The sequence below is a fragment of the Balaenoptera musculus genome, chromosome 10 (genome assembly GCF_009873245.2).
Source record: "Balaenoptera musculus isolate JJ_BM4_2016_0621 chromosome 10, mBalMus1.pri.v3, whole genome shotgun sequence".
Lineage (NCBI taxonomy): Eukaryota > Metazoa > Chordata > Mammalia > Artiodactyla > Balaenopteridae > Balaenoptera > Balaenoptera musculus.
The window spans coordinates 39,410,139-39,432,186 of NC_045794.1; the positions used below are offsets into that span (position 1 = coordinate 39,410,139).

General features: G+C 46.3%; 2 protein-coding genes and 1 non-coding gene across 9 annotated transcripts in view; 1 reads left to right on the forward strand and 2 right to left on the reverse strand.

Moving 5' to 3' along the window:
* Nucleotides 1-1,184: 1,184 nt before the first annotated feature.
* PRKAG1 (protein kinase AMP-activated non-catalytic subunit gamma 1) lies at nt 1,185-14,932 on the reverse strand. Of its 4 annotated transcripts, none has more exons than XM_036866808.1 (13): nt 14,806-14,885; nt 10,787-10,835; nt 5,744-5,926; nt 4,091-4,200; nt 3,810-3,891; nt 3,653-3,711; nt 3,468-3,513; nt 3,311-3,365; nt 2,908-3,034; nt 2,634-2,799; nt 2,438-2,475; nt 2,023-2,169; nt 1,192-1,892 (listed from the first exon to the last, which is right to left on the reverse strand). In XM_036866808.1, the coding sequence occupies exons 4-13, from the start codon at nt 4,160-4,162 to the stop codon at nt 1,788-1,790; spliced, it is 897 nt and encodes a 298-aa protein (XP_036722703.1). In that variant the 5' UTR covers nt 4,163-4,200; nt 5,744-5,926; nt 10,787-10,835; nt 14,806-14,885; the 3' UTR covers nt 1,192-1,787. The 4 variants fall into 4 exon arrangements, with proteins under 4 accessions (XP_036722702.1, XP_036722701.1, XP_036722703.1 ...); XM_036866809.1 differs by lacking the exon at nt 5,744-5,926 and adding an exon at nt 8,793-8,884 and having other exon boundaries at nt 1,203-1,892; nt 14,806-14,889; XM_036866807.1 differs by lacking the exon at nt 5,744-5,926 and having other exon boundaries at nt 1,185-1,892; nt 14,806-14,932.
* A 393-nt stretch (nt 14,933-15,325) lies between these two features.
* Nucleotides 15,326-22,048, reverse strand: part of KMT2D (lysine methyltransferase 2D) — a 38,482-nt gene continuing 31,759 nt past the window's right edge. For all 4 annotated transcript variants that reach the window (XM_036866802.1, XM_036866801.1, XM_036866804.1 and 1 more), the window contains 6 exons: nt 20,884-21,020; nt 20,655-20,785; nt 18,692-18,977; nt 18,379-18,452; nt 18,143-18,251; nt 15,326-18,003 (listed from right to left, as the gene is read on the reverse strand). In XM_036866802.1, the coding sequence (XP_036722697.1) occupies nt 17,911-18,003; nt 18,143-18,251; nt 18,379-18,452; nt 18,692-18,977; nt 20,655-20,785; nt 20,884-21,020 (830 nt within the window). In that variant the 3' untranslated portion in view covers nt 15,326-17,910. The remainder of the gene's footprint in view (nt 18,004-18,142; nt 18,252-18,378; nt 18,453-18,691; nt 18,978-20,654; nt 20,786-20,883; nt 21,021-22,048) is intronic.
* LOC118902938 lies at nt 21,630-21,755 on the forward strand. Its single transcript, XR_005021648.1, has one exon. It is a non-coding gene; the product is annotated as a U6atac minor spliceosomal RNA (small nuclear RNA).

The following is a 22,048-nucleotide window of genomic DNA, read 5'->3' on the forward strand; positions in this document are numbered from 1 at the left end:
TCCACCCAGGTCCCAACAGAGCCCTAAGGCTTTAAAGGTCCTTGCCTCCTCCCTAGACCATGATGAATGTGACATAAGGAGACATCTGTCCTTTCCATCATTCACCCACGCCCACACAAACATACCCTGATTCTAATAACTTGGAAGCCTCCCTCCCTCAAGTCTGGGAATGTGCTATGAGAGCTGTGAAGGGATGAATGCAGAAGCAGGGGCTTCTCCAAAGCCATGATGCAGCACTGAAAGCTGACCTCTGACCAGTGCCCTGATGCTTCTCTGTGTTCCATCAAGAAGCCTGGTTTGGAGGAACCAGTATGGTATGGCTGGGTTCATCCCAGTTCTTAGGCACAGTGTGGGTAGGGATACACACAGGAGTTACTCTGAAATTCTTTCAAATCTTGGATAGGAAATGGTTATCATACCTGTAAGGCAGTGGTGAGATGGTACCCAGAATGTGGTTCATAGCGAACAATCTAGCAGTCCTTACGGTGCTCGGTGCTGACTACTGTTTTGGTCCACATGGTTTCAGCACAGGGAAAGGGTCTGATGGGGTGACCATAATCCTGCTGCTCCCCACCCCCCACTCTCCAGCTCGTATCTACCTTGGAAGAAAGGGATTTGTGAGTTCAAAGACAGTGCCAGCTCAGCAAAATCCAAAGAGTCCCACCTTCTCTAAGAAAAGTTGATAGTGGCAGGTCTCTCTGCCTACCTAAAGGAGATCCTCGGTCTGTTATGGGATTTTCCTTGGGTGCCAGCTATGGTCCAGGCAGAGGAGAAAGTGAGGTGATAAGGAGACTGCAGGGAATAGGGTGGGGAATAGTTATTAACAGAGAATTAGAAAGGCAGTAAATCTAGTGTAGTGGTGAAGTGCATGAGCTCTAAGGCAAGACTATTTCGGCTCAAATCCTAGCTCTACTTTTTATTAACGGTGTGGCCCTAGGCTAGTTACTTGGCCTCTCTGTGCCTCAGTTAAAAGAAAAAAAGATCTGTAAAACTGAAATAGTATCTACTATTGTTCTGAGGATTAGTTGAATATATGTAAAGCACTGAGAATGGTGCCTGGCACACAGCTTTATACATATGCGTGGGTGCTATTATTGTTGCTGTTAATGATAAGCTGAAGAAGCCATATGAAGTAGGAGGGCTGGAGTAGTAGTGTCTACCAGCTCCAGAATCAAACACTGAAATACCATGAAGAGGCTCCTGTCATTTTAATTAGGTTTGCCACAAAAAGCAATAACCTCAGCTAACCACTCTGCCCTCCCCCTCCACCTACGTCTCATCTCCCTTCACATGCGTACAGCACAGGAACCCAAAGGCCCTCCTCCCCATGATCCTCCCCACTCCCATTATGGGAAGAAATGCCATTAAATGGACTCAGCCTCCTCCATACAGCAGGAAACAGGATGAATAAAAATATCTTTATGAAGAGTCTTGTTGTGTCCATTATCTTAGGGTGGAGTCAGGGGCAGAGATAGAGGCAAAGGCTGGGTGAGGTCTGGGGATCTCTCAGAGATCAGAATTTGCCTGAGGAGCACAGAAGGGGGGGCTATGTCTAAGCGGACAGGGACTAGGCGGAAAGTTTTCCTCAAGGGTGAGGATAAGGACAGCTAAAAATCCATTCTCCTTCCCCCCCAACACCTTCCCTCACTCCCATGTAGAAGGGTAGGGGGCTCCCGGGCAGGGAACAGAGTCACAATTCTCTAAAGTTCTCGTCTCTGGTTCCCAGAGCTTTGGGCAGGCAGTGAGTGGGGCATAACCCCTGGTGCTGCATGACCCCTTCCCCCGGCTCAGGGCTTCTCTCCGCCTGTGAGCACCAGGGCCTGCAAGATGTCAGATAGTGATACAATTCCCTTGACCACATCATTCTCATCCACCACTACAAGTCGGTGAACCTGCACAGAGCAATAAGGGAGAAAGGGATGTTTAGTGCCAGCCTCAGTTAAGGTGAGCCCTCAGCCCCTACCCTCCATGCCAAACCAAAGCTGCTACCCCCAGCACCTTTTGGGTTGCTGGCTCCCCTACCTCTGCTTCTACCAGCCTGTTGATGATGGTTTCCAGAGTCTCATGCAGGTAGCACTTGAGGACACCCTCAAAGTAATGTGATCGATGTTGCAGGGCTTTGGTCACTGACACATCTAGGTTGTTGTAGGTCTTTTCTGCTGCCAGATTCTGGGGAGAGAGAGAAACATTCATGCAGGGAAGCAAGGGAGCCAGCCCGCAAACTCCGAGCCCACCCAACCTCACCAGAGTGATTTAGGGTAGCTGTCAGCCATGCCCACAAGCCACACCCAGCTCATTCAATTCCTTTTCAAGTAGGATTTGAAAGCTTGGAAGCTTCTAAAACCCTCAGGTCCCAGAAGAGACTCTCTTCTTCTCCCTCTCCACATCCAACACCCCACCCCTCTCCCTGCCTCCCAGCACCTCCACAATCACTCACGATAACATCAAACTTGGAGTAGATGTCCACCACACGCCCTAGGGGGACAGAGGCAGCTCAGCAAGGAGGATCTGGTATCCAAGGCTCCCCCTGCCTATAGAATCACCCTCCGGGCTGAGCTGAGGGGACAGCAGATTTTCCCACAGCCTCCCTGGCTTCCCTGGAGCCCTCCCTCTCCTTTTGCCCAATCTCTCACCTTTCTCATCCACCACTGGCAGGGCTGAGACTCGGTGCTGTACAAAGATGCCCAGAGCCACGTAGACGGGGGTAGTAGTGCGGACCATAGCAATGTTAGCATAGGTGCCAATCTGTAGTACTTCCAGAGACTTAGACATGAACGCTGGCTTGGGGAACTCAGTGATCTGAGGAAATTACCATCATCTTGATTTTTTTCAAGGCCCCTCAAACCACCTTTGGATACCCCTCCGACAAGTATGTAAGAAGTAAAAACTGGGCTGAGGAGCACTTACAAACAACTTGAGGAATTTGAGGATGCGCTTGTGGGTGAGGATGTACAAGGTGTTGCCTGATTCCGGGTCAATAACTGGCAGCCTGTGGATCTTGTTTCGAATTAATGAAGAGACAGCATCAAACAAGCTGTGGGAAGGTAGGGGATAATGATAAGTTCCACAGTGCTGGGCCTGAGGGTGGTTAAATAGCTCCTTAGAGTTTGTTTATAAAAAGGTGGTTGGGGGAGAGGAGCAGTGTTCAGACTAGACCTAAATGTGTGTGTCTCTGTGTGTGTGTGTGTGTGACAGAGAGAGAGGAGTGTCTTGCCTCTCTTCTGCCCTCGGATCTTTGTGTATCTAGGGCCTTAGCTATGATAATGGCAAGGCTCTTTCCCCTCTGGACAAATGGTTAGCTGGAACTCACCTGGCATTAGGAGAAATGCAGACAAGTGGTTTAAAGGAATCCTGTAGGTACACCTCTGAAGGGAAAAGGGAGGTTCACAAAATACCACCATGAAAAACTGTTTCCCAGGAAACTTTCCATCCCTTTATCCTTTTACAACCCCCAGTTCTCTACATACCTCTCCAAGTTTCTATCTTGTGTTCTTCCAGCTCATAGATCTGTACCTGAAAGCAGAAGCAACAGAACTTGAGACTTATCTCCCTGCTTCATTAACCCCCTGTAGTTTGTTTGGAAGAAAGGAAATGAGAATGAGGGACTCTGGGCAGGGAAAGTGGTTTTGGTCATTGAGCTAAGGCTCCTTACCAGGGCTGATTTATAGTAGCGGTGCAGAATATTGATGAAATCAGTGATGGTCAGCATGCCTAGAGGCCAAGATAAGAGCCCTCAGCACTGCTCAAAGCTTCTCTCCCTGCCCAGCACAAGATGCCAGTAAAACTGTGTTCCAACAACTTCTGCTTACCCACAAAACTTTGCTTCTTACTATCCCACAAAGGGGCAGCTCGGACACCATTAGTCACCAAAGCAAAGAAAGCTTTCTTCACCTGTAGTGAAAGAGTAACAGTCACAAAGGAAAATTTGCAGGGGGCAGGACTTTAAAAGAATAGGAATTGGGTATGCTGGGAAAACACGAGCCTAACCCCATAGAAGGACAAGGGTATTACCCTTTGGGATGAGGTAGGATGAGAGGTATTGAACCAGAGGCTCCAAGGAAGGGGGAAGGGAAAAGAGGATTTCACCTACCTGAAGGGAAGTATCAAATACAACCAATTTTGAGCTTGTGGGAATCAGGTCATAGCAGCGATGAGACTTCATGAAGGAAGTATACACGCTATTGTTGGATTCTGGAGTCTCTGCATAGGGTGGGATAGTTAGTAGCTTCCTTCCAATGCAACAACTCACAATCAAAAGAGGCAGAAAATAAAAGTGTTGTAGTTGCTCAAATATTTACAGCATGATTTTATAAGGCCCCCTATTCTGTTTTGTTCCTATTGTTCCCACAAAACCTGGATAAACCCCTTAGAAACCATTTCATCCAACCCCACCCCCAGGTAGAACTATATCTATTGGCTCCTTAGCCAAAAGATGGCTGACTAAAACAGAAAGTCTGTAATACTTTCACTAACCTATTCTAGTCTAAAAGCTTTTTTTCTCATCTTTAACTCATTGTCCTTTTCATATATTTAGCACATTTTCACTTGTTCTCTTCTCTCAATTAAGATGTAATTAAGCTTCTTAAAATCCAAGTAAACTTCTTAAAATTCTTCTAAGACCCACAGATGAGAAAGTCATGGTCCAAGTTGGGCCATTTCAGAACAACACTAAGTTCAAGCCCAGTGCTCAATCAATCTGGCCCAAAACAACCTGAGAGTCCATCTTGGGATGACCCTGTGATTCAGAAATCATCCCACCTACTCTAGACAAATGAGAGACCCTGGCTGGGTTTACCTTTCCATTCCCCTGATTTTAACTGCTTGCTCTCAACTGGAGAAGCAAGCCCCAAAATAATAGCCCAAATGTGCTACATAGTATGCTATGTGTACTTAAAAATATTACACCATTTAATCTGCAAGGCAAATAAATATTGCCCTCATTTTTCAGCTGAGAAAACAGGTGGAAAGCAGCGAAAAAAACCCAAAAAAACAAAAAACCAACCTGCTCAAGGTCATACCATTAGTAACAAGAAAGACTCAAACATGGATCTACCTGATTCCAAAGTTCACGCTCTTAAATCCTACGCCAGTTGTTTGTTTTTAATTTTTTACCAAAGTTATACAGGTACACAGTTTAAAGAGTCAAACAGTTCTACAAATTTTGTTAAGAAAAACTGCAGTCCCTAGCACCCACCTCCCTGTACTACCCCTCCCCAGAGATGAGACCTCTTTTAGCTGAGTATTTTGGTACTTATTTCTATGTCTATAAATAACATGCTTATATTGCTACATTTTTTGTTCACTTTTAGGCATTAACTATTATCATGCAAGGAAGATGAGAGGCATTATCTATTATCATGCAAGGAAGATGAGAATTTTCAATTCTCTTTCCTACCAGGACCCCATTATAAACATGCACCTCCCATCACTCCGTTCTCCCAGAAGTTAAACTGTAAGGTTGGTTACATCAGTATTTAAATAATTTTGACTAAATATTCATTATTCAGAGCTAAGTCAAGTAGTAAAGTCTGATTTTTTTTTTTCTTTCACAACTTTTTGTTTTCCTTGGAGTTAATAATTGTCTTGTCTTTTTGTTTGCTTAGTTCTCTATGCATAGTACTTATAACTAATTCAATCCCCAAACTCTTTACCAATTGTTTAAATCTCCTTTCAAGAAGTTCAGAAGCATGAGACAGTCTAACAATTTAAACTACCCAAAGAAGTCTCTCTGGAGCCTTCTGACCTGCTCAGATCTGGGCTGGTATGCCTGGTGTGCACTGCTGTCATCCTTAGATCTTCCTTCATCACCATCCAGGGGAGCCCTTTCACGTCTCTCCTGTATTGGCACTCCTGTGTCCTGTATCCCATGTTTTCATCTTTTTTGATTACTCCCTTGTTTTGGTGGAGCACATCTTCCAGTAGCTTCCTGAGAAAGGGTGCATGGGAAGTAAATTTTTTGAGACCTTGTAGCCTGCAGATATCTTTATTTTACCCTCATCTTTGAATTATAATTTGGCTGGATATAGAATTCTAGGTTGGAATTTATTTTCCTGCAGAATATTGAAGGCACTGCTTCATTGCCTTCCAGCTTCTGGTGTTGTTGAGAGTCCGGAGTCCCAGGCAATTCTGATTCTATATGTGACTTGTTTTTTTCTCTTTGGAAACTCAGGATCTTCTCTTTGTTCCCAGTGTTCTGAAATCTCATGATGATTGTGCTTTGGGTGGGACAATTTCACCCATTGTGCTGAATATTCAATGAGTCCTTTCAACATGAAAACTAATGTTCTTCAGTTCCAGGAAATGTTCTTGAATTACTTCCTTGACTGTTTCCTTCCCTCTGTGTTGTCATTTTTCTCTTTCTGTAACTCCTATTATTTAGATATTATTTAGATATTTAGATATTATTCCAAAACTGACCCTTTAAGGTTTGTTTTTGTTGTTGTTGTTGTTTTTAAAATACAGTAGTCCCCCCGTTATCCAAGGTTTCACTTTCCACGGTCTCAGTTACTCGTGGTCAACCCTAGTCTGAATATTAAATGGAAAATTCCAGAAATAAACAATTCATAAGTTTTAAATTGCACGGCATTCTGAGCAACATGATGAAATCTCTTGCCATTAAGCTCAGTTCCAGCCCTGGGCGTCAATCGTCCCTTTGTCCAGCATATCCCGCCCGTTAGTCACTTAGTAGCCCTCTCAGTTATCAGATTGACTGTCACTGTATCACAGTGTTTATGTTCAAGTAACCCTTATTTTACTTAATAATGGCCACAGAGCACAAGAATAGTGAGGCTGGCAATTTGGATATGTAAAACTGAAGCCCCAAAGTGCTTCCTATAAGTGAAAAGGTGAAAGTTCTTGACTTAATAAGGGAAAGAAAAAAAATCATATGCTGAGATCTATGATAAGAATGAACCTCTGGACGCCCCTGGTGGCGCAGTGGTTAAGAATCCGCCTGCCAAGGCCGGGACATGGGTTCAATCCCTGGTCTGGGAAGACCCCACATGCCACGGAGCAACTAAGCCTGTGTGCCACAACTACTGAGCCTGCGCTCTAGAGCCCATGAGCCACAACTACTGAGCTCATGCACCGCAATGGGCTGAAGCCTGCAATGAAGCCCGCACACCTAGAGCCTGTGCTCAGCACCAAGACAAGCCACCGCAATGAGAAGCCCACATACTGCAATGAAGAGTAGCCCCCGCTCACCGCAACTAGAGAAAGCCTGCATGCAGCAACGAAGACCCAACGCAGCCAAAAATAAATAAATAAAGATAAAATGTTAAATTAAAAAAAAAAGAATCAGCATAAACACAATTCACTGATTAAAAAAGAAAAAAGAATGAATCTTCTGTGAAACTGTGAAGAATGAAAAAGGAATTCATGCTAGTTTTGCTGTTGCACCTCCAACTGCAAAAGTTATGGGGTCAGTGTGTGATAAGGGCTTAGTCAAGATGGAAAAGGCATTAAATTTGTACAATAAGATATTTAGAGGCAGACAGACCGACCAACCCCATTCACATAACTCTTAATATATGTTATAACTGTTCTATTTTATTATTAGTTACTGTTGTTAACCTCTTACTGTGCCTAATTTGTAAATTAAACTTTCATAGGTATGTATGTATGTATAGGAAAAAACCATAATATATACAGGGTTTCATAGTATCTGCGGTTTCAGGCATCCACTGGGAGTCTTAGAATGTATCCCCCGAGGATAAGGAGGTACTAACTACTGTATCTTTTCTCTCCTACTTTCCTCTTCTGATTTTTTTTTCTTTTCCATTATAGTTTATTACAAGATATTGAATACAGTTCCTTGTGCTATACAGTAGGACTCTGTTGTTTATCTATTTTATATATAGTAGTTTATATCTGTTAATCCCATACTCCTAATTTATCCCCCTCCTTTCTCCTTTGGTAACCATAAGTTTGTTTTCTATGTCTGTGAGTCCACTTCTTTGATTTTTAATTCTACTTTATGAGAGATTTCTTCAACTTGATTTTCCACACCTCCTACTTAGTTTAACATTTTTGCTATTATATTTTTAATTTCCAAGAGCTCCTTTTTTGTTTTCTGAAAACTGCTTTTCTTAAAAAAATTACTTCCTATACTTGTTTCATGGTGGAAATATTCTTTATCTGAGTATGCATTAATATTTTGAAATTTTATTTTTAATAAATTTATTTATTTATTTTTGGCTGCGTTGGGTCTTTGTTGCTGCGCGCGGGCTTTCTCTAGTCGTGGTGAGCAAGGGCTACTCTTCATTGCGGTGCGCGGGCTTCTCATTGTAGTGGCTTCTCTTGTTGCGAAGCATGGGCTCTAGGCACGCAGGCTTCAGTAGTTGCGGCGCGCTGGCTCAGTAGTTGTGACTCACAGGCTCTAGAGCACAGGCTCAGTAGTTGTGGCGCACGGGCTTATCTGCTCTGCGGCATGTGGGATCTTCCCGGACCAGGGATCGAACCCGTGTCCCCTGCACTGGCAGGCGGATTCTTAATCACTGTGCCACCAGGGAAGTCCATTAACGTTAATTTTTAAAGTTCTCTTCTCTATGCATTGACTTTTCCCCTCTGTTGCTTTTTTTCCTGTTTGTTTGTTTTTTTCCATTTGTGGGGGGCAGTTTGGATCACTTTTTTCATGTTACAGGCTTTCTTTAGATGTCTGGTAATCCTTGGTTTAAAAGAGGATTCAAACCATATTTTAAGAGTGGAGTCTTTAAAGCTGATTAGAAGCTTTATGTCTGTAAATGAACCTTGTTGATGGTGAACCATTTAGATGGGGAACACTCAATACTTACATTTTTAGTGCTTTCCCCTCAATGGGATTCTGAAGAGAAGGATTATTCATGCAATTTTGTGCTTGGAGGATGAAGTCTTTTCTATTAGCACTCTGAAAACCGAATGGGGGAAAAGGGCTGGGGTCTCAGCATCCAGTATAGTTCACTTCATGCTCCTGTTTTCAGCACAGTACCTCTGCCTTCAACTGGGCCGGCGCCCCTTTCCATACCTCCAGTCTCTGCCAAAGTTGGGATAGGAGTTTCCCAGCTGCACTCAGTGGGGTAGGGAGTCTTGGGATCTGACTGCTTCTTAGACCTTCAATGCTTTTGGACTTTCCTCACTGCTAGTTTATAATTCAGTTTTCTCAGGTCTGCTAAGTCACTTACCACACTTCTGTCTGCGTTCCAGCTTCCAAAAATTCATTGCTATTATCTCCTCTCTTGTTCTCCCTATTCTGGTGGTTTTGTACCTTTTTAAAAAAATTCCTTCATGGTTTTAGTGGCTTTTTGTGAAGGAGCAAAAGTAGATGCATGTATTCAATCCACCATCTTTAACTGGAAGGCCACCATTGTTCTTCAAATTTGAAAACTCACAGATTCCCAAGAACATGTCTTTTGACACCAGTTTAAGACATGCTACACTGATAGTTAAATACTATCATTCCAGGCTACAGGACTACAAACATATTTGACTTGGTTTTCCCAGGATTTTTAAAATAATTTTAAAATCAGTTGCCCAATTAAAAAAATCTGGAGATTTACATAAAAATCCAAACTCTCGGTTTCTTTTCATAATCAGAAGATCTGACAAAAGTAGGTTGTGAATTCCCGAATAGTAGCAATTGACCAGACCTGGATAGTTGCTGCCTCCTTTTAGATGCAACGAGATCTACAGGTTATTGTAGTCATACGCAGCTCATGTCACTGCTTGATCCATGGAGACAATTTGAGTTTCTTACCCCTGCCTCAGTTGGTGCTAACGCGAAAGCACTCAGAAACACAAAATAAGCACTGATATCATGGGGCAGTACTCAATTATGAAGAATCATCTAGGTAATTCAAAATATGACTATATTAACTTTTTTGGATACCAACATGAAAACAGAACATTTAAAAAATTCTTGTGGAGAACTCACGGACCTTTAATAATATGTTCTAGGATCTCATCCCATATTTCAATCCTCTGAGAAAGTGTGTACTCCTAATGCCATAAACATGTCCTAGGAAGACTAGGAGTGTTCCTGGGCAAAATTCTTTACCAGAGATGCCTATAAATTTTGCTTCTTTCTAGATGACCTAGGGTTGGACCATTCCATTCTAACCAAGTATTTGGGCAGGTGCTGGAATTGCCTTCTCCTGTGCCCTGAATTTTAGGGTTTAGTGCCTCTATTTCTAGATTAGTTCTAAGGGTTTCAAATCCTTTCTATAATTTCTTGTGTATACTCAGTGGTTTTAGTGAGATCGCTGTATGATAAAATCCTAGTGGCTTTGTTTCTGGGCTACTCAGAACATACCAGGGACTTTTTTTTTTTTTTTTTTTTTTGCAGTATCAACTCATTTATTCATTCACTATTCTTTCTTTCTTTCTTTTTTGGCCACACGGCATGTGGGACCTTAGTTCCCCAACCAGGGATGGAACCTGCACCCCCTGCATTGGAAGCACAGAGTCTTAATCACTGGACCACCAGGGAAGTCCCTACCGGGGACTTCTAAACCATGGTTAGCCAGCCCAGAGTTGCCTATGGAAGTTTTCCCTGTACCTCAAAAGTTTCTCTCAAGTGGTTTGACAACTGAAGATATTAATCATCCTCACCCTGCCCAAGATTTATTCCTAGGTGATCTTGCCAAATCATTGTTCCTGATTTATGTGGTTTGGCACATTATCTGGCCCAGCTTTGATCTTCCCAGGGAAGACTCTGGGAGAAATTCAAAAGCACTGCTGAAGACAAATCAGGATCGGGCTACTGGTATGAAACTGGTTTTTCATACCAGTTTCCTTTCTTCAGTAAACTTACCTTGAGGATGCTCATTTTCCAGAGCTGAGTAGTTATCTGAAGAAGTGACCTGGAGAGACAGAGGAACAAAGATTCAGCCTATCTTAGGCTCCATCCATTTGAGCCTAGCAACATTAGGGAAAGGGCTGGTTAACGAATGACTTCCTTGTCCTTCAGAAATACTATCTCATTTAATCTTTATAATAACCCTGAGGTGGATACTATTATTAGCCTTATTTTCACAGATTAGGAAACTTAGGTTCAAGAAATATTAAGCAACCTGCCCAAGGTCGCATGGCTGGCAAAGGGTGGAATGGGGATTTGAATACAGACCTGTGCTGTTCCAAAGCTCATGCCCTTATATACTACCTTGCCTAATGAAACATTAGGTCTTAAAAGCTGAGACTAGAAAATATGAGCTTAAAGTTGGCCCCACAAGACTCTCACAGACCTATTTTATAAAAATATGGAAGCCAGAGAGACAATACTGCTTTCCCCCAAACAGTCACTAAGCGTAGTTGTGGGCACCTGAGTCACTGACGTACCCCTTACCATGAGAGGGGGCCACATCTGGGGCGGATCCCAGAAGCTGACTACCAGAGAGAGTCAAAGTTTGAATGACTGAGGGGTAGATGAGAAGGATAAATGTTCTGAAACTAGGGAACCGAGTCCTCTCAGCACCCTTGTGAGTCAAAGGCTGCTACAGCCCAGAGGGTGCTGGTTTTCCAAGCTTCCTTGTTCATGACAGTCTGAGATTAGAAAGTGCTTTGAATATAGAGAAACCTTCAGAACCATCTCTGTGCTCCCTCAAGTGGGAACATTTGGAAATTTCATTGTTATCTAGGAACCCAGGAGAGATAGTGATAATTTTTGTCGGCTGGAATCAACAGTTTTGGCTCTATTTTGCTCTGTCTGGGTAATATCCCCAAACTAACTTAAAGTCATACTTCACCTCCACAGCTGCTGTAGTAACATGAAGTTAAAGGCCTTGGCTTGAACCTGGGAGGTTGGCTGGTAAACAGGGTCAAGTTGGCAGGACAGCGCTAAACTTCCCTCCTCTAACGGGCCAGGGTGTAGGCAGGGGATAATCTCCCTCTCTTCTGTCTGGGCAGCATGAGGCTATCAGCACGGCCTGGCATTCTGGCAAAACTATCGGAAAAACAGCCTCATCACTTCTAAGTGGGAAAGAGGTCTGTTTAGCAGTAAAGCAGCCTTACACAGATCTATACAGAGACACAGCAACAGCTACTTCTGTAGAAATTATCGTACCCAGCGTATGATACTTATTTACTGCACTGTGCTACAGTTATGTTGTTCATTATCTATCCAAACAGACTGTAAATTCCTGGCAGCCTGGAACTATCATATACTTCTTTGTATCACTCCCTCATACCACCTAGCATGGGGGTTTGCATAGAACTCTCAACTGTTTTGTTTTTTAACTCTCAAATTGATAATGATACACACTGATGTGAACAGAGAGACCTAAGATGAAGTTAGAGAGAGAGAAAAGAGACACACAGCTAAACAGAGACACAGATACCTACATAAGAGAGTCAGACACAACTGAATATGACTTTATCTTTCTGCCTGTTTCTCCACACAGGAGTGGGGTAATTATGTCCACTCTCTCTACATTTAATAACATAGGGGACTTGTGCAAAATACTATTTTCAGAGACACACCCTAGATCTGACACATAGACTCACAATTTCTTCCAAACTCCTGATCCACATTTTCAGTTGTTTGCTGGACCACCACAGATGTCACAGAGACTCCTCAAATGCTTCAATACAAAACAGAACAGCATCTGTCCCTCCAATCCTATTATTCTTACTGTGGGTCCCACCTTTGTTTTTGCATTGCTGTCTTCCCTGATGCCTAGAACTGTGGTCTTGATTCCTCCAATAACGACCTATGCCAACATGTCTGCTTAGAATGACAGAGCAGGGCATGACCTAAACTTGTCCTTAACATCTCTCAGCTAAGCTGCTATGTTAGAAATGCCTCAAAGCCATCTCTCTCCTTTCCACTTTCACAGCTTTAACTTAGCCTTTTACATCCCACTTCTATAGCATTCTCTAAGCTGGTCTCCCTGCCAGTTTAGAGAAGAGGAAGTCTATTTCCTCTTCAATTTGTCTTTCATGCTGTCACCAAGTTCTCTCACCAAGCATCTCAGGTTTGGAAGGGACTTTCAACTCCAGCAACCAAGAACTCACTACTTTCTGAAGCAGCTTCATCCATTTACAGAAAGCCGTTAGGAATATTCCTAAAGTACACTCACTACCTTGCTCATGAATCTTCCATGGGTCCTCTTATTACAAAACAAAGTTCAAACTTAACGTGGTATGCAATATCTTCAACCTGACCCCAGCCTACTTTTCCATTTTCCAGTCATTTCTCCAACTGTGACCAAAATCCAAAGCTCCAGCAACATCAAGCCACTGGCTCACCCCAATTAATCTCTACATGCCCCAGTTTCTATGCCCTTGCTCTCACTGTTCTCTCAACCTGCAATGCCCTCTCGTGGGCTGACAGCAGTTTCTCCCTCCTCTATGCTGCCACGGTCCTTTTTCTGCATCTTGATGCTAGCATTTATTACAGTCTACCTTAAATAACAGCTGTCACTGACTTGCCCTCACCCTCACCCCCACTCCAGTTAGGCTAAGCATTTTCAAAGCAGGAGTTTTCTTTTTTCTTTATTTTATTCAATTAATTAATTTATTTATTGGCCAAGATGCGTGGCCTGTGGTATCTTAGTCCCCCCACCAGGGATCAAACCCAGGCCTGGCAGTGAAAAGGCTGAGTCCTAACCACTGGACCGCCAGGGAACTCCCTTTTTTTTTTCTTTTCAAAACTATTTCTATTCCAAAAACCTAATCCAGTACATAAAGTATGAGGGCTAAATTAGAAAACCTATATTAAAATGCTTTGTAAACCATAATACATTTATAAGTAAGTAAAAAATAATGTTATTTTGAATTTAATGGAATCAGACCTTTTATTCTTGCTCAAAATTCTCTTAATCTGTAAGAACTTACTCCCTTGCCTGGGTGACCAGCTGCAAATCATTTTACCACTTTGGTCTGGTTTCTTCTTTATAACGTTAGGGACATGACCTCTCTGCAGGCAAACAAAGGGTACAGTAAGGGAATGACCCTGGGCATGTAACTGATCCAAAGAAAGGTGAACCTGCAGCCCTCACACAACTACAGTAGCAGATGATAAAAACCAAGGTAGTTAGAGTTACTCTGCCTGACAAAGGATACATGGAGGGAAGTGAATGGGAAGGGTTCCAGAGTACTAGACAAAGGCTCCTGAGAGTGAGGATGGGTCCAAACAGGTAGTAGGCAACCTGCAGCAACTCTGGGAGGATGACAGGGACCTGCCACAATCCGTCAATGCCTGCCTGCCAAGAAGGAGCTATGCCAACACACCTGCTTAGAATCGCAGAGCAGGGCATGACCTAAACTAGATCAGGGACACAGTGGCCTCTAACACTGAAAGATTCCCTCCTTCAGGGAAAGCCCACTTTTCAGTCTCATTAAGGGTATGTTACCTCGCTGGACACCTCAATGCAGTATAAAAGTCTTTCAGACGTCCCTCCTGCCAAGGAGTGCATGAATCACACTCACACAACTGGGGACCAGGTGCTACCTGCAAGCGGGGGTCCCTCGGAACCCCCTGCTTCACCCAGGAAAGCTGGCTCACAACCCTTCTCTCTCAGGCAAACCTCTGAAGGGCTCGAGGCGCTAAAAGGAAAGGAGGCCCGACATCGCCAAGGCGTGCGTAGGTTCCAAGGAGGGAGCTAGGAGTCATTGCCCGCTCGGGCTAAAAGTACCACGGACCGAAGGCAGGCACGGGCGCGGCCCAGTCCTAGGAGATGCACTCAGCGAAGGAGCGGAGGGGCAGGGTCACGGGATAGGACAGACACCCTGCTTCTCGTTTACTGGGCACCAGCGCCGGCCCCGGCCTCCCCATCCCCTGACGGGGGTCTCAAGCTCCACAGCGCCCTCCCGCAGCCCTCCCGCGCTCCTCACCGCCTCCATCGCGAGAGACGCCGGCTGGGTTCGTTCGCTTTAGGAAGCTTGCCCGGGGCGGGAGGCAGGGAAGGTCCCGCCCCACGTCCGGTACCGCGACGCCACTTCCGGCTACGTCAGGACTGACGCAAGCCAAGGGCGGAAGGCGGGGAGCTGACCCTTCCGGCGTGGCCTGGCCTCCGAAACCGCCCTCCTCCCGGTCCTCCCGCACCTCACGGACGGATCCCACCGACGGCGAGGGTGACGGGACGGAGCCGCTTGTATTTAAAATGTTCTTTTTTTATTTGTCGTTTAAAAACAAACTTGGAAGAAGCAAAATCCAAAACTTGCCCTTTGCCTCTTGCAACATAAATTATGTACAGTTCAGAATGATCGCTGATACAAAACATGCCAAGGACGGGGGCGCTGGGGGTGGAGGGAGAGAGGGCGCTTTAAAAAAGGGAATCATTTCATCCGTTGTTACGAAGGACCAACCTTGCTGTACAGGATACACACAACACAAAATAAAGTCTTCACGGGATTCACACTTGTCAGAGATTTATTTTTTAAAAAGGGGGAGGGAGGGTCCTGGAGGTGAGGGGAGAAGACTGTAGAGGGGAAAAACTGAAAATTGAATATGTGCAAGTGTAAACCAACCCAAAATACAAACATGGGGCACGGGGAAGGGCGGGGCGGGGGAGAGGGAATTCTGATGCAATTATACAGGCGGGGTACTTTAAAAAAAAAAAAAAAAAAAAAAAAAAAAAACCAACAACCAAAATTCCAACCTTGTAGCTTGGGTCTGAGTTAGTTTATATAAAAATTAAAAACTGTATAAGGTTTCTTCACTAAATTCTACAGGACTATCAGATACCTAGCATATGCTTACAAAGTCTGCCCCATCCCCTTTTCCCAATCCCAGGGCCCAAGCCCCAACCAGAGCCTGACTCGCAGGAGCCAATCTCCCCCTCCCTGTAGCCTAGACCTTTTTTTGCTCTTGGAAAAGGAACATCCAATGGCTTTGGGGGCAGCAGCCCAGTCTCCCCACTGTCTGATTTAATTACAGTGGTTTCTGTGGGGGTGAAGGGATGTTATTTCTCTTAAACATTTGCAGCTTGAAACAGTTGAGGAAGCAGCTTAAAAAAAAAAAAAAATCTCCCTACCCCCATCAATCCGCAACCCCCCAAATTCGAAAACAAACGAAAACAAACCTAAAATCACAACAGCAACCGTGCTCCCCCTCCAGCAGGCCCGCCCATACACCACCACCAAGCCCACCCCTACACTCCAGACATTTGATTCTTGAAAATATTAATTACAAAATGCCCTTTGCCCACAGCCCCTAGGAGAGAACTGCATATAAGCTTCATCTTCATCCCCATGGCTCCCTACCAGAGAGGGGTCTGGGGCCTCACCCACCCCCTGACCTAACCCTACCCCCAGGAAGAGGTTCAACTGCAGCACAAGCTTGGGCAGAAAAGGGAAGGACAAGGGAGGAGGCAGGGGAACCCATTACCCTCTGGCTCCCCCTGGGGCCAGCTCACTTTTGTGCGTTATAACATAGTCCAACTATACAAAAGGGGGTGGGAATCGCCCAGCCTCTATACCCCCCCCTTACAGCAGTCACAGCCAGGGGGTGGGGAGGAGGGGGTGAGGAAAAGGGCGGTAGGTTGGGTAATGGAGGGGGCTCCCCCACAAGGGGAGCTCCATGTGTCCGCCCCACGCCCCCCTACCATTTATAAACTGGTTTTGTAAAAAGAAAATAGATATATTTATATAGAATATATAAAGCACAAAAATTAGTAGTTTTACATTTGCTCTCCCCGGGGGTGGGGGGAGAGGGGAGGGTTCTCACCTCCAGCCGGCTCCCCCATGCCCCACAAGACTATGTACAATCCCATGTATAAATAGATAAATACCCCCCACCCTCCCCGCGCTGACACTAAGCTCCCCCAGCCCCACATCACCACCCCTTCCCACCAGACCAGCAGCAGTTTGGTGACGGAGGGAAAGTGGGAGCTCCGGGCCACACCCTGCCTCACTGGGTATGGGCATGCCACTCAGGGATAGCCCTCACCCTACCACCCACCCACCCTATCCAGGGGCTGGAGGGCAAATGGGCTCATGATGGGGTTGGGAAAACCGGAGGGAGATATCCTGGTCCTAAGTTTAGCACACCCCTCCTGCCCCCATGTCCAGATGGAGAAGGAAGTCCTAGAGCAACTAGGGGCCAGTCATCCCCAATCTTCATCATCATTAGCCTCAACCACCATCCCATGCCCGTAATTAAAAACAAAGATGGATTTTTTGTTGTTGTTTTTTCTTCTTCCTCCTACCCCCCTTCCACCCACTCAGAAGAGGGCAGTGAGGTGGGGGAGAGGGTTGGGGCAGTAGGGGGCTTGGAGAGGGTCTCACATTTCAAAACAGCAAAAAATCCAACACTTAAATGAGGTAGGTGTGGGTGCGGGGTCTCCTTGCCCGGCTTGCCTGGCTTGCCCTCCTGGGCAGCGGGGCGCCTCTTTCCCGTTCATGTGCATTTTGTCAGAGTGGAAAACAAGGAAACACAACCCATAGAGAGACAGAAACACAGAGGAGAAGAGGGAGACAGAGACAGATTGAGAGGGAAGGGGATGGGGGTGAGGGTGGGGGCAGGACCCGGCAGGCAGGGCCAGGTGTGGGACCCGGCCTTTGGGATTGTCAAGCTTAGTCAAGTCTCTTTGCAGCCTCGAGTTGGGCCAGAGAGGTCGGTGGGAGCAGCAGGGCTGTGAGGCCCGGCCACACATCCTCCTCCCCCCTCCCTGCTGCCTCCCAGATGCTTCTGGGTAGTTCCCAGCCCATATCCCCCTCAAACCTGAGATGCCCAATGGCTGCTTCTGTCTGACCCCTCCTGGAGCTGGGGGCAGAGATGCCAGCCTGGGGGCCAGTGGCGGGGAAGAGGGTCATCCCTGGTGCCCAGGGTGGGCTTGGCCTAGGGCCCTCTGCCCCAGCCTCCTGCTCCAGGGGCTCCGGTCAGCCGGCAGCCCCAGCCCTGGGTCCTGGCTCTGGCTGCTACCTCTCTTCCCCCTCATCCCTTTCAGGGAAGAGGTTGGGGTGGGGGACTCCCCTGCCTGGTAGCCTCAAAGCTTCTTAGTTCATCCATTTCCGACAATTCCAGGCTCCACAGTGGCAGGGGATCTTGTGCTGATCGTCCTCAAAATCAAACTGATAGTCATATGTCAGCTGGAAAGAGAAGAGGGCAGAATCAATGCCAGCCCCCCAGAGGAAGTGGGGGAGGGCAGTGGCCTTGGATTTTGACTTCCGGCAAATGGCAGAGAAGAGGGAGCTGCTTTGTCACTCACTGAGGGATGCTTCCTCTTACCTCCTCTCCTTTGGGGATTCGCCGGCTGGAGATGATGATGATTTTGTCCTCCTTGTCAAATGTCACAACTTCTGCCACACAGTTAGGGGCACAGGAATGGTTAATGTACCTAGGCAGTGGGACAAAGTCAGAAACGCCGAGCAACTGGGTTGGATGATTCTGGTTCCTTGTTGGCCCACCCCCAGAATGCCACCCTCAGGGACTCTTAAATCCCTTCTTACTCATCCCTCTCTCACCTGGCAGGGCCTCCGGTCAACGTAGCATCAATGACATGTTCGTTGTTTATTCGAAACATGTAGATGCCTCGATTCTAGAAAGGCAGAGGTTGCAGAGGAAGGGGCAAGAATATCAGAGAATGGCAGCGGTGGTGGCGAGATCAAGGAGTGGACTTGGGCAGTGGGCTTATCTTCATTTCTCATTCTTCCGTTCTCCTGCCTCTCCCCTCCTCTTCCCACAGCTTTCCACCTGCTCCTCTGGCCCCAATCCTGCCCCTTGCCCCTTGGCTAAGTGTGGACCACACACCATGATGGCCCCTCTGCCAGCCCATACCTGCTCCTCATAGATTTTCTCCCGCCGGTTGGCCACCTCATTGCGAATGATGGTGCCAATGTACTCAATGACCATTGTGTGCTTTTCTAGGTCCTTGGCTGCATAGAGCCCCAGGCCCTGGATACGGGAGCGAGCCAGATATACATTGTTCTTCCACTCAGTGCGGAGCCGCCGGTACTGAGATGACTTCGAGTGCACAAACTGCTTGCTGTACGGGGTGTTGGTCTCGCCTGTGAAGGTGCTCTGATATGCCTTGGACATGCTGGTGCTGTTCAGAGTGTGGGGCCTGGGAGGTGATATAGTCCATGACAAGACAGCTCTCCCCCAGACCAGGCACACGCCACCCGCTTCCTCCCTGGGATGTGCAACGCTCCAGTTAGGGGCATGTGCTGCCTTGGGAATGGAGTAGAGGCATCTGAGTCTTGGCTTTGGTGAGGCAGCAACTAGCTATGGGGACCCTTCCAACAGCCTGGGTGGCAAAGAAAGCCCAGGATGGGGGGGTGGGGCATGGAGGAAGGGAAGGGGCACTGATTCCCCTACACTGAGCCTGCTCTCCCATCTCCCCACCTTCTACCACCCTCCTGCCAAACCAGACTCAAGGCCATGCTCAAGACCTCTGGGAGGTCTTCCCCAAGCAGCCCAGGCCTGGAATTTAAGCTCATGGTTTGTTCAAATATCTGAGTCCTACTTCCTGCTCATACTGGAAGCTCTGAAAATGGGGGCCATGTCTACCACATTGGGCTGGATTTTAATTAAAATTGGCTCTGAATTCATAGCCAAAAGGTAGTATCCTTTCCTTTCTTTAGACTGTCCTCTTCTCTGATGTAACATTGGGCTCTGTGCAGGTGGCTCAGTGCAGGGGAATGACTGCTGCCTAGGAGGATGCCTTTTCACCACCCTAGGGCACCAGCCAAATTCTTGCCCATCCCAGAGCAGTGGTTTTCAAACTGATTCTTTTTTATACAGCAGAAATCTTTTTGTTTTTTTCTTTAACAAAACATTACCGGAACTCCCATACATAAACTAGATGGAAACGGAACTCTTCTGGTTGAATCCAATTTGGGGAAGGGGGAGTTATGCATGGAGAGGGCCAAGTTCTGCCTACTCAGTTTATGCATTCCAGGGCTTTCTGGAACACACACAGTTTGAAAACCACTGTTGTAGAGCATCAAGGACCAGGGCTGGCTGGGGTAGAGTTTGACGCTCTACGACAGCCTGAGGAGCAACCGAAGGCCTTCAAGAAAGCCCTCCTAGCGTGGATTTTGCCTCCCTCTACCCAGGGACCAAGGTCAGCCTACTGTGGTACACAGCAAGAACAGTGGACCACAAGTCAAGAGATAAGGCTCTGGTCCCAGCTGTGACCTTTGTCTAGTCACTTAATCTTTCTGGGTCTCAGTTTTCTCAGCTGTAAAATGGGGATCATACCACCTGCCCTACCTACCTCATAAGGTTGTTGTGAGGATCAAATGAGATAATGGATGTGAAAACGCTTTGAAAAAAAAAGTATAAAGTGCTATACAAATGTAAGGTTTTATTATTTTTCCTATTATATTCCTAATTATATATTTTTGACACCAACTCAGCCTGGGGAAGGGAAGGTGAACCTAGCACTCAGGGGGCGTCTGTCTGAGGTTTGGGAGAATCACAGGCCCCCTAGAAGCAAAACAGGAAAGGAAGGTGGTGACTGGGTCCTTTATACATTTCATATGACTTCACCACTGTCTACCCAGAACCTCCCCAGTGGCCATCCCCCGGGTGCCCAAGATAAGTCTATCTCTAGACGGCAGGTCAACCCAGAATACCTGAGCAGGCTGGGGGAGGAAAGGGACACCCTAGTGATACCTGCACACCCTCTAATCAGGAGGCCTAGAGTGAACCCCCAGTCTCTCCAAGGGAACTCTGATCTGTAACCCCAAACACTTGTAATTGGCCAGAGGGTCCCTACCAACCCCCACAAGCTCACCGTTTGTAGTGTGTGAGGATTTTAGGCTCTGATCGAGCACAACCAGTGGGGTTGATCATGAGTGGCAGCTCCATCAGGGGGTGGCGTCCATAGCGGAATAAATAATTTTGACAGCTTTCCACTCCAGGCAGCTGTGGGCACAGGTCATGCTCACTTTAGCCTGAGCACTTCTGGGGCAGAACCAACCTTCCCCGTGCCCACCGGGCCCCACCCCTGGCCCCTTCCTTACTGATTCAGCTATGCGCAGCACGGCGTGCACCGTCAGCCCAAAGAGCTCCTCGCCTTTCAGGTACTCAGGGAAGAGCCGCAGCATGTCAGCCTCTTTTCTCATGGCAGCCACAGGCTCAATGATGCGATTCCACACAGCTAAGAGGCAAGGAAAGAGAGCAGCCCTCAGAGGCAACTTCTGCTCGCTGACCTCAGCCCTAACCTCCATCTGAAGCTACATTTGTTTTCTGTAGCCTGCCCACCTTGCTGTCAAGAGGGTGTGTGGTTCTTCAGGAGCCCCTCTTGGCCTCCCAATCTCAGTCTCCCTCAACAAGCCAGGAGGCTTCCCACCCTGGAGGGGCATCAGAGAGCCTTGTGACACAGAAACATGAACCCAGGGCCCAGGATACCCAGCACAGGCATGTTTTGGAGTTGAGAAGACTTGGGTTCAAGTTCTAATACTGGCCATGGGACCTTAAGGCAAATACCTAAATCTCTCCACTACTCAGTTTCTCTATGTGTAAAACTTGGCATAGTAATAGTACTCAGCTTGCAGGGTTTTGTGTGAACAAAATAACTTATATAAATGACTCAGCTTAGTTTGTGGCACATAGCATATGCTCACTACAATGTAACTCTTACTGTTACTTTTATCAGTAACACTGAAACTAAGATCAAGATTTTATCCAGGGAAAAGCAACCATAAGGAACTCAAGGCTAGAATCAGATTGGGTGAGCTGGAAGACGAAGTCTCAGAACTGTATCCTTGTGTTGTATGAAAGGAGAGAAGGTTAGCACTCCCCTTGACAAGGATGGAAGAGGCCTTCGGGCCTAACAACACGCATACGGTTAAGGCATTGCCACTTACTTCGTGGCATCGAACCACTGTTTTTAGATGCAAGAGGGAAGAGATATGGGAACATATGTATATGTATAACTGATTCACTTTGTTGTGGAGCAGAAACTAACACACCATTGTAAAGCAATTATACTCCAATAAAGATGTTTAAAAAAAAAAAAAAAAGAACTGTATCCTTTAGATCCACTGAGTTAGGAAAAGGAGCTGACATACGTGTCGTCAGACAAGCAAAATATCCTCAATTACAAGGGAATTCAAGGTGACTGAGCGGTCAAAACACTTTCTCTGGAGATCGTCAAGAGACCTCTGCCTGCCCTAAGTGGGGAAG